Source organism: Arachis ipaensis, chromosome B09 (assembly GCF_000816755.2).
Source record: "Arachis ipaensis cultivar K30076 chromosome B09, Araip1.1, whole genome shotgun sequence".
Lineage (NCBI taxonomy): Eukaryota > Viridiplantae > Streptophyta > Magnoliopsida > Fabales > Fabaceae > Arachis > Arachis ipaensis.
The window spans coordinates 135,064,441-135,077,068 of record NC_029793.2 but is presented as its reverse complement, the minus strand read 5'-3'; the positions used below and the strand labels follow the sequence as shown (position 1 = coordinate 135,077,068).

Here is a 12,628-nt window from a genome sequence, read left to right as displayed (position 1 = left end):
ATAATAATAATTGCATGAATGGAGGTTCACATAATTTTTGCAAAGAAGTTAAGTGGTGAGGCAATTGGCAAGATTACATTGCCATGTAGAGTTCGTTATGGCTTTCATGGAGCTTTCATGCCAATCTCTTTTCAGCCCCCGACTCCCTCACTATAGCTTTATTCATATTATGTATATATGTCATTGTTATTTAGTCATCATATTATACATTTAATATAACAAGGCCAACACAATGCAATGCTTGAATATCATTATATTTCAATCATTATAATGTAAAGATCAGAATAGTTGAGGTTCCATTCCGAGTTGTTAAAGAGAGATGAAAGAGTCAAAGTTAGTTAGAGTAATAGCAAGTTAGTTAAGAATTCTGTTTTCAGTTAGTGCTAAAGTAGTAAACTTTTCTCTTTGGTCCTTTGAGTATATATACTCTTACAGAGTAGATCACCTTGTTTTTTACTAGAAATTTATCTTTAACTTATTATGATATTATTGAATCCAGAGGATCAGAGATTTTGAGTTTTCACTTTTTAGATGATCTTTTTTGTAAACTTATACTTTAAGTAATTAGTATTAGTCTTGTCTAGCTCTACTGTGTTGTATGGTAGTACTTGAAATATGTTTATTGCTTATATCAGTCTAGTTTAAATGCAGCCATCATCAATTCCTCATCTTCTCTTTTTTTTCCTTCCACGTTCCCCAGCTCCCTCTCTTATCTATTTCTTTCTTTTTTTTTGTTGAGTGTGTGAGGATTAGTAGGTGGGTGGGTTTAAAACTAGGATAGAATTAGGGTTAGGGTTTAAAAATTAGGATTAGGGTTTGTATTAGGATAGTATAAGAATTTAAATAAAATTAGAAGATAAAATAGTAATTGAAAATCAACCATAATTTATTTAAATTATTTTAAAATATAATATTTATTGTTAATTTATTAATTAGTTTTAAGTTTTAAATAATTTTTTAATTTAAAATTAAAAGTATTTTATTTAATTTTTTATTTATAAAATTAAATTTAAATTTTAATATTTATATTAAATCATATAAATTTTCATTAGTTTTCAATTATTAAAATTTTTAAATTTTAAATATATGAAATACCCAAGATCATTAAAAGGTATATAAGAACCTTAATTAATTTAAATTCAAAATATCAAAACCTGATTTAGTTACAAAAATAATCTTAAATAGTAATTAAGGTTAGGATTAGGCTTGGGACTACGCTAGTGTAAAAATTTTAATAAAATTAGAAGGTAGAATAGTAATTAAACATCAACCATAATTTATTTAAATTATTTTAAAAATATAATACTTATTTGTTAACTTATTAATTAGTTTTAAGTTTTAAATAATTTTTTAATTTAAAATTAATAGTATTCAACTTAAATTTTTATTTATAAAATTAGATTTAAAATTTTAATATTTAAAGTAAATCATATAAAATTCTCATTAGTTTTTTATTATTAAAATTTTTAAATTTTAAATATATAAAATATTCAAAATCATAAAAAATATATAAGAACCTTAATTAATTGAAACTCAAATGATCAAAACCTAATTTAGTTTAAAAAAATTCATTTTCAAAAACTGTGACCACAAACCCTTTTAAGGTCATCCTTTTGTAAAACTATACACCCTTTTAGGTCCGCCACTAAAATCGTCACTATAGATCCTTTTAGGTCACTACTCAAAACCGTGGCCATAGACTCCTTTTAGGTCACTCTTTTTCAAAAAATCGTGACCATAGACCTTTTTAGATCACCCCCAAAACTGTGACTGTACATACCTTTAGGTCACTCTCCGAAATCGTGACCATAGACTCCTTTAAGTCACCCACAAAAACCGTGACCAAAGACCCTTTTAGGCCACTCTTTCATAAAACCTTGACCATAGACCCCTTTTAGGTCACCCCCAAAATTGTAACAATAGATATCTTTATGTCACCCTCAAAATCGTGACCATAGACCCTTTTAGGTCACCCTTTCGAAAAACTGTAACCATAGACCCTTTTAGGTCATCCCCCAAAATCATGACCATAGATACCTTTATGTCACCTCCTAAAACCGTGATCATAGAACCTTTTAGGTCACTCCTCAAAACAGTGACCATAGACTCCTTCAGGTCACCCCCTAAAACCGTAACCATAGACCCTTTTAGGTCACCTTTTTTTGAAAAATCGTGACCATAGACTCTTTTAGGTCACCTCCAAAAATCGTGACCATAGATCTTTTTAGCCCACCTTTTTTTTATAAAACCGTCATCGTAGGTACTCTATGGTCACTCTTTTTTAAAAAAACGTGACCATAGGTTTCATTTTTTTGTCATGGCAAAAAATTGTGACCATAAAAAAAACCGTGGCCATAGACCAAAAATGTTGTAGTGGTTATTAGTTTATTTTAATGTATTTTGATTTTTATTTATTTAGTTACTAGATTGGAGTTTATGTTTGTAGGCTTTAGGATTTTCTTTGTTTTAACCTAATAATCTAAGAGGTTATAAATACCTCTTTAGCTATTGTAGTCGCAGTATTGAGTGATTAGAGGTGCCAAAGCATTTTTTTGTTTCGTGATAAAACTATGGTGTGGACAAGTGAGGTTGAGTGGGTTCCTCTCTTATTGCACGGGAAATTGGGTAGAAGGTTGCGGAGTCCCTTTAATTCAATTTTCAAACTATGATGTGGACAAGTTAGGTTGAAGAGTCCTTTTCTTGTTACATAAAAAAATTGGATAGAAAGTAGAGTGATTCTCTTTGTATTCAATTTCAACCTATCTTTTTTTCTTTCTATTTCAGTTTTAATGTATCTTTCTTATTCAATTTCAATTCATGACATTTTGTTTATCTTTTTTCATATCACCTTAGGCTGCTTTGGTATGCGATACTGAAATTGAGATTGGGGAATTAAGACTCAGTATTGTTTTTGGTAGTTAAAGATTAGAACTAAAATTTTAGTCTCCGGACACAAAATTTCAGTCTCTTCAATACTTTTAGAAAGTGGAGACATAGAAAATTGAAATTTTTTGGGAACAATAATTGAAATATTTCTAAAATTACCCAAATCTAATTTCTCAAATTTCAAATCTAACTCCACATTCTCTTTTCCTTTCAAACCAAGCCTACTTCTCCTCCAACTTCCATCACCACTACCACCGCCAACACAGCCTCCACGTCCACCTGCATCCCTCTCCCAATGATGACCACCATGTTTTTAGGTAGCACCAACTACACAAATGCTTCAACAAAGTGATTCTTCACACACACCATTGATTTCAATGGTCTGAATCACCGGTGGTTCTTGTTCGTGTTGCATCCCTCGAATAGGCACCTGAACCGAGCATATGGATACGAAGGTGAAGGTTCTCTGCAAGAGTTTCTATGGTGTCAAGCTCTACTATCTCGCTGACAACAACTTTGCCTCCTCTTGCCACATCCTCCTCCCATCCGACCTAGTCTTCAAAAGTACTAGGTTACGACAACTTCCTAAATTTTAATTTTAATCTCCGTTTTCTTGCAAAATAATGTTTACCTCCTCTATTAAATTTAGCATATGTAATTCTTCTAACAATCCCGCTACGTTACCAACAGCATTTTTGCCAACATCTGCCAACTTTAAATGGGCTGGACTCCAAGCCCACTTAATTCCAAAAGCGACATCCCAAATTAACACAGATTAATTCCTAATTTCACTAGTTTACCACACTAACCCTAATTTATCCTATACCCACATTTTCTTACCATGGACACACTCCCTTAACCCCTATATCCTTCTCCAGTGCAGCATAGCCATCAGAGTTGTCGTCTCCGCCAGTCGCCGCCGCCAACCTAATTCATATTGATTTTCACCGTGTAGAACACCTCCACCCCCCAAACCCCTGATGGCTATGTCTTCAAATAGTCAACCTCCAACGTGTTCTTGTCACCGGCGTCAACTCAGGTCAGCGCCGCCAGCGATTCTGCCTACAATTGCATCATCCATTATAGCATCCGCCGGCAAGCTTCCATCAACAGCGACACAGGTCTTCCGTTGGCAAGCTTCGATCGAAGGTCACCACGTAGTCGTGCGATTGAAATTGCATCGTCTTCGCTACTCATCCAGATGATGGTGCCCCACCTATGCATGGTCGGCTCTGCAGTCTGCACGCACGTTGCTTCGGTTCACCGTGCACTGCTGTGAATTTGCTATTGAGTTACCTCCTTGGTTAGTACTTATTTATGTATCTTGCATGATCTTATTATAAGTATAATATCATATGGATTTTATTTGATGAAATTAGAATCTTTGGCTAGAACGTGTTTAGGTCTTTAAAGTTAAATTTGTTTTTATGCTATGTTCCATTGTTTATGTTATATGGATACTTGTTAGTTATTGAGTTTAATTTATTTTGTTCATGTTAAGTATGTTGATTGTCACTTCTACATAATTTTTGCTAGATTAGTATATGTTGAAGTTGAAATATTTCATGGGTGTATCTTTTGAGTGAAAACTCATCTAAAAGTGTCTTTGCTGGATTAATGTGTCTAATCTTAAAATTGCTTGTCATGAACTGAATTTAATTGTGATTTGGTCAATGTTTCATCATTTTTGTTTGTTTAATGGAGGCTGCTATTGAAAGAATTTATCTCTTCTTATGTTTGGTAACGAAAAAGTTGAAACCTATACTATTTTCTGATGTGGAAAGTATTTATGATTATGTCTTTTGACTAAATAATTCTTTAGATGTATCTTTATTGGACTAATGTGTTGTTCGTATAAACTTACTTGGAAGTGTCTGTAAAATTCATAAAGTACTGGACTAAAGGCGGTAAAATGCAACAATGGGATAATGTGGGCTTCCAAATCCTTGATGTTTGAATAAATGATTTCTGCGAAAGTCTCATGGGTATTAGTAACTAATGCCATTACACAATGTTGATTTTTACATACAGGACACCTTGAGGGAATATAGGAAGGAAATAATGCTCGAAATCATTGTGGATCCTAATAATTCGGCCCTTGCGCAAGCACTGAAGCTCCTTGACAAAAGTCCTCAAACTGCTGTGCGCCGCAATCATCCCAGGAACAAACTTAAGGAGGTTAGGACAACGTTCACAGTACTGAGCACGAAGAGCATGATTCGGAGGACCAACGGAACACCCAAAAAAATTTACAAAGGAGAGAAACATGATAAGAAGAAAGTTGCATAGAACATTCTTGATTAATTAGCTTATGATACCCCCTTATGTTTTATCACTTTTGTTTCATCCTGATATTTTCCTTGTGTTACACATGTTGATTGTCTTACTTGCTAGTAGGCATTTCTAGTTAGACTATGGAAAAAAATTTTTTGGCTACTTCATAAAAGTTCTGTCTATTATGGATGTGAATCCTATATTGGGGCATTGATGTGTCTTTTGGTTTCCGACATACAGTTGGTTTGTTTTAACAAGGTAATGTTTTGAAGCGACTTTAATGGAAATGTATTCTACTTATAACTTCATTGGACGTGTCTAATTTAATGCATGTCATTATATGAAGGCGCCCTTTGTAAATGTGACTTCAGAGGATATGTCTTCACATGCATGTGCCTTTTTAATGGACATGTTTTCTATGAATGTGTCTTCTTAACTGAGGTGTCTTTTGTGAATGCGTCTTCAGAGGATATGTCTTTTTAAATGATGTGTCTTTTTAATGGAGGTGTCTTCTATTGGAAATGTCTTCAGAGGATAAGTGTTTTTAATGGAGGTACCTTTTTATGCATGTGTTTTTAAAGGGATGTGTCATTGGTGGTTATGTCTTTGTATGATATGTCTTTTTTATGTATGTGTCTTTTTAATGGAAGTATCCTTTGTAAATGTGTCTTTAGATGATATGTCTTTTTAAATGACGTGTCTTTTGAATAGAGGTGAAGGATAAGTCATTTTAATGGAGGTGTCTTTTAATGCATGTGTTTATGGATATGTCTATTTATGGAAGTGTCTTAACAAGAAGTGTCTTGAGAGGATATGATTTTTGCACCTGAGTTTACGTAATAAAAATTTCGTGGAGATTCTTTTAGTAAACAAGAAAAAAAAACAAAATATTTCTTTAAAAATTTGAAAATATAAACTTGCAAAATTGACTTCTGCTAACCAGAACCTCCTAAGTTGTTTCCTCCATAAATAGAACTCATATAACTAGTGCTGATTCGCTTTAAAGTTTGCACCTGGAAAACTTATAACAGTAGAATAACATGTACTTATGAAGATGACTCACTCATTCTGAATGCCTTATAATAATAGAATAACATGTACTTATGAAGATGACTCGTCATTCTCAATGCTTTAAAAGTATCAATGTATCACACAAAAAAGAATACTATAATAATATAGGTGTATTACGCACAAAAACACGTATGCTACAACAATTGTGTAAAAAAATAAGGTAAAAATCATTCATTCGCTCTAACAATAGAATCAACCTCTCCATTTTGAGTGGCTGCTACATCATTTTTCTGAGAAAAATCACCACGCAAAGAGTAAATTAGTCAATTATATACACAAAACAATTTGAAAAAAATAATGTGCATCAATGCATGCGTAGTGTTGAATTGAAGCATAAATCATGCAAAATAATTAATTTAAGCACACAAATGTAGTGTGGATCATATTGCTGTGGAGCCATATATACATATTCCATCAAGCTAATTAAGCAACTAGCAAGGCTTAAGCTGATAATCATCCACTGATTTACGTACTACTATATTGCAGAAAATAAAAAAAAAATGCACAAAATTATTACTATTGCTACCTACAAGACAAAAATTAGAACAAATTTGAAAGGAAACATGCAACTTGCATAAAAGAATTCCACCAAAAACACACCATACATTATAGTTGGAAGATCCAATTTGCATTAAAAAATAATCCACACCAAATATACTACTAAACCACCACTTACTAATATTTTCTCTGGTAAGTCATGGTACATTCATCAAATCTAGAATTTTCTAGGGACCAACTTCTGTGAAACAAAGACAAGTCTTATTAACATAGTGAAAAAGTTTTAATTTGGTCAGCAATCACAATTTGTATTATTTGATTAAAAGATAGACTTAAATGGCACGAATGATAACTTGAATGATAACTTAAATGGCACAAATATATAAGATATGCTTGTTTTATTTGCAGTAAGAGTCACTTGTATAAATACACAGCAACAACAAGAAATTGTAACTATTCTAAAACAGAAAAGAAAAGGAAAGGAAACATAATTCTTTATCATATTAATAATTAGACCCCTAATAATATCAACAAACCATAGCAATGATATGATGAGTAAAAGAAACAGTTAGTAGTTACCTTGGTAAGAGCACTTCTTGAGCATCTTTTCAAGGATCTTGAGCCATAATGGATCATCATCAATAACCAGCACTCTCATCCAAAGGCTATTTTCGGATGTCGTCTTCTTCTTCTTGTATGTTTTTTACTCAGCAAATGTACAATAACAAAAAAAATTCAAAACCTTTAACAAAAGACATCCAAAACACAAAAAAAAAATATTCAAAACTTACGAAATAGAAATATTCAGAACATATAAAAAAGAAACATGTTATACCAATAGAGGAAGACACGTTTGAAACCTCAAAAAATGAAAAATCTATAGCTTAAGGGAGTAAGATTACAAACATAATGAGTGCATTATAGAATGGAGTTTAAGCTAGAAATATTCATGTTTAAGCAACAACACTCACAGGCTTTCTTTAGACAAATTTTGTTCTTCAGTAGGTGATACAAGTTAAAATCTTTACTGACTAGTCAAGATTTTAATTTATCCACAAAATAAGTCATGACTTTCAACGAGTAAAAAAAATGGCTCTACTTCTTATTACTCCATGAACACACACAACAGACCAAAATTCCTAAATTGAAAAATAAGAATCCTACTTATGGGATAGACAATCATTGGAAATTTGAAATTGCCCTTACATTGGATTGGAACACCCTCTTCTCTCTTTTTCTCAAATATTTAATATCAAATAAAATAATAAGAAAAGCAATTCTTCAATTTCATTGAGTTGGAATTTACCTGAAAAAACACAGCTTTTCCATAGTTGAACTGTATGCAGCGAGCCACCTTGGTGTGTGAAAGAGTTGGGACTTGGGCTTGCAGCCTTGCAAAATATTTAAAAATTCAAACACCATGCACATGTGGATTCACATATAACACCAACAAAAATTCCAAAAATAGTGAATAACATACTTGATCAACCAAAATTCAAACACCATAGACATGCACTTAGACAAATCAGAAATTTAGAGAGAGAGATTGAACCATTGAGTAACTGTACCTAGCGGCGGTCTGCAACAACGACGGGAGCTCGCGGACTCTGACGGTGCAACGGCAAGGCGGGAATGCATTACATCTGTGATGGAGGACGCGTGGCGGAAAGGCGACGAATGGGAGCTCGGCTGCACGCGAGGTAGGGTGGCAAAAGGGACGCGATGACGGTGAAGCAGACGCACGATGCTAGTTGTCTTCTCTGCACGAACGGCGGATGAAGCGGTGGCAACGGATGCAAGGAGACTAGGATGGAGAAAAGGCGGGAGATTTGGGAGAGAGATTAAGATTTTTAAGTGAAAATAAAAATAAAGGGATAAATTTTGATTAAATCCTGATTATTCATTTTCTAGGGACCAACTTCTGTGAAACAAAGACAAGTCTTATTAACATAGTGAAAAAGTTTTAATTTGGTCAGCAATCACAATTTGTATTATTTGATTAAGAGATAGACTTAAATGGCACGAATGATAACTTGAATGATAACTTAAATGGCACAAATATATAAGATATCCTTGTTTTATTTGCAGTAAGAGTCACTTGTATAAATACACAGCAACAACAAGAAATTGTAACTATTCTAAAACAGAAAAGAAAAGGAAGGAAACTTAAATGGATCTTTTCAAGGATCTTGAGCCATAATGGATCATCATCAATAACCAGCACTCTCATCCAAAGGCTATTTTCGGATGTCGTCTTCTTCTTCTTGTATGTTTTTTACTCAGCAAATGTACAATAACAAAAAAAAAATTCAAAACCTTTAACAAAAGACATCCAAAACACAAAAAAAAAATATTCAAAACTTACGAAATAGAAACATTCAGAACATATAAAAAAGAAACATGCTATACCAATAGAGGAAGACACGTTTGAAACCTCAAAAAACGAAAAATCCACAGCTTAAGGGAGTAAGATTACAAACATAATGGGTGCATTATAGAATGGAGTTTAAGCTAGAAATATTCATGTTTAAGCAACAACACTCACAGGCTTTCCTTAGACAAATTTTGTTCTTCAGTAGGTGATACAAGTTAAAATCTTTACTGACTAGTCAATATTTTAATTTATCCACAAAATAAGTCATGACTTTCAACGAGTAAAAAAATGGCTCTACTTCTTATTACTCCATGAACACACACAACAGACCAAAATTCCTAAATTGAAAAATAAGAATCCTACTTATGGGATAGACAATCATTGGAAATTTGAAATTGCCCTTACATTGGATTGGAACACCCTCTTCTCTCTTTTTCTCAAATATTTACTATCAAATAAAATAATAAGAAAAGCAATTCTTCAATTTCATTGAGTTGGAATTTACCTGAATAAACACAGCTTTTCCATAGTTGAACTGTATGCAGCGAGCCACCTTGGTGCGTGGAAGAGTTGGGACTTGGGCTTGCAGCCTTGCAAAATATTTAAAAATTCAAACACCATGCACATGTGGATTCACATATAACACCAACAAAAATTCCAAAAATAGTGAATAACATACTTGATCAACCAAAATTCAAACACCATAGACATGCACTTAGACAAATCAGAAATTTAGAGAGAGAGATTGAACCATTGAGTAACTGTACCTAGCGGCGGTCTGCAACAACGACGGGAGCTCGCGGACTCTGACGGTGCAACGGCAAGGCGGGAATGCATCACAGCTGCGATGGAGAACGCGTGGTGAAAAGGCGATGAGTGGGAGCTCGGCTGCACGCGAGGTAGGGTGGCTGAAGGGACGCAATGACGGTGAAGCAGACGCGCGATGCTGGTTGTCTTCTCTGCACGAATGGCGGATGAAGCGGTGGCAACGGATGCAAGGAGACTAGGATGGAGAAAAGACGGGAGATTTGGGAGAGAGATTAAGATTTTTAAGTGAAAATAAAAATAAAAGGATAAATTTTGATTAAATCCTGATTATTCAAATTTTATTTTTTAAAAAATTTAAAAAATAATAATTAATTATTATTGTCAAAAGTTGGTAGATAGTATCTTAACAACGTATACTTTTTCTTCTTCTAATAATTAAATTCTTGACCTTGACAAAATGGTCATTTTGCTCCTTAATTCAAAATAACAAAAAATTTCTGAATCCGTATCACCTACAAAAATTGGAAACTTGAGAACCTAACGCTGCATGGCTCTTCTTTTTTTTTTTTGGGACTGGGCCTATAAAATTGCAAAGCTCTGATGAATTAGCCTGACAGTATGCTTAGTGTAAGCAATTTATATTATTTATTTATTATGATTTTTTTATTTTATTATGACAATTTAATTATTATATGTATAAATATATACAAATATTCCGAAATTAATTTAGGAGCTAAATGTTAACGTATATTTTTTTTAAAAAAATATACTTAAAAATGAAGTAAATTAATACTAAATTTTTTATTAATAATTTAAAAATGGGTTGGTTTCTAAAAAAATAATATGTTGAATTTAAATGGACAGTTTCAAGTTACGTGATACGTCCAGTCGCCCATTAATTAGTTAGTTAATACCGCTTATTTTTTTTATTATTTTAAAACCGCCTATCTTTCCATTATTTAAAACCGTCCATCTTCGCTGTTATTTGAAACATTCTTTGGTCCAATTTAAATTATTAATATTTTTTATTATTTTAAAAAATTATATTTTTATGTTTATAAATACAAATATCTCGTTTACAGTATAAACAAGATAATTATTGTAAATGTATCTCGTTTAGATATGTGTATCTTTTTAAATTTCATATATCTTATTTACATTGTAAATAAAACTCATTTATAGTGTAAATGAAATAAGATTGGAAGACTTGTTTTTGTAATAATTTTTATAATTATTTATTTTGGTAAATAAAATATTTATTTAAATAAAAAATTTCATACTTTAAAACATTGATGGCTAACTAATGACCAAAAATAATAAATTTTAATAGTGTTCTAGCATTTCTCAATTTATTTATTTATCAGAGCTGTATATTTGTAACTAAATGATGACCAAGAACTCTTAGCTTCGTATTAGCAGCACCGCACTGCAAATAGAAACAGATAGTCACATTTTGAATTCCACTATATAAGAATAGGAAGATAGTTGGAATTTGGTAGCTATAGGATTAATATCCTTGCCTCATAGTCATGCATTCACATACACGTTGCAGACTTGCAGTACAAATAATTAAAAGTAGTTGGTAGTATAAGCATTTATCATCATGGACCACCGATCTAGCTAAACTAGAATGAAGGACTATATTAGCACGGTCTTCTTCTGGTATTAAGGGATCTCACATTGTAATCCTCAATAATTGAATCGAGTAAGTGATAACGCGTAGTATAGATAAGAAGCATTTATGATAGGTGATGAAGCTAGAGGGTGACGCCATATATATTACACTATGGACGTGACGTAGTGTTAAACTGTTAATGGTTGTTAAAGGCCATGCATGTGAAAAACAACGACCTATCTAATATCTTTTGTATTTTGTTTTTGTTGATCATCACTTGCTACACTACCTATTACGTACCTTAAGAAGGAAGCTAAGGTACTTAATTAGACCAATCGCCACACTATAAATACCGAGCTGGTGCAGTAGGCTTGGCATCCCATCCCAAACTCATACAGATCCCTCACATCTCATTTCATTTCCAAAAACCACAAAACCATAGCCATGGGTGTCTCATTTAACTTGCACAAATTTGACCCTAAGCACTCCAAGGAGATCCAATTCCAAGGAGACGCAACCATTACCGATCACCATATCATTCGACTCACCAATCTGGACGACGATGGCAACCCACTGGGAAACAGAGTTGGCCGAGTCTTATTCTCCGACCCTGTGCACCTCTACGACCACAGTGGCCTCCGAGCAGGATTTGAAACCACCTTCGTCTTTCGCATCTCAAAACCCTATAACACTGAATATACACCTGGACCTGGTGATGGTCTTGCCTTCTTCCTTGCTAGTGCTGACACTGAAATTCCTCCTGAATCTTCTGGAAAGTTTCTCGGCCTCTTTAATGATGCATCTGACAGAATTGTTGCTGTTGAATTCGATACTTTTTCCAACTCCGATATTGGGGATCCCAATTATCCGCACATCGGAATTGATGTTAACTCTATCAGGTCATCAAAAGTTTGTTACTGGAATTTTCATGATGCAGCGATAACTACTGCAAAGATAACATATAACTCTGCTCATAAGAAGTTAACTGTCCATGTCTCTACATATCTCCACAGCCAGCCCGACACTCTTACTTATGATGTCGATTTGAGCACTAAGCTGCCTGAAAAGGTTAAGATTGGAATATCTGCTTCCACTGGACAATTCTCGCAGACTACTGAGATTCTGTCTTGGATCTTCAAGTC

General features: G+C 33.3%; 1 protein-coding gene across 1 annotated transcript in view; it reads left to right on the top strand.

Annotated features, from left to right (window-relative positions):
* LOC107616401 (lectin-like) overlaps positions 11,852-12,628 on the top strand; it is a 4,697-nt gene continuing 3,920 nt past the window's right edge. Inside the window, exon 1 of the mRNA XM_016318362.2 lies at positions 11,852-12,625. Within this exon, the coding sequence (XP_016173848.1) occupies positions 11,931-12,625 (695 nt within the window). The 5' untranslated portion in view covers positions 11,852-11,930. The remainder of the gene's footprint in view (positions 12,626-12,628) is intronic.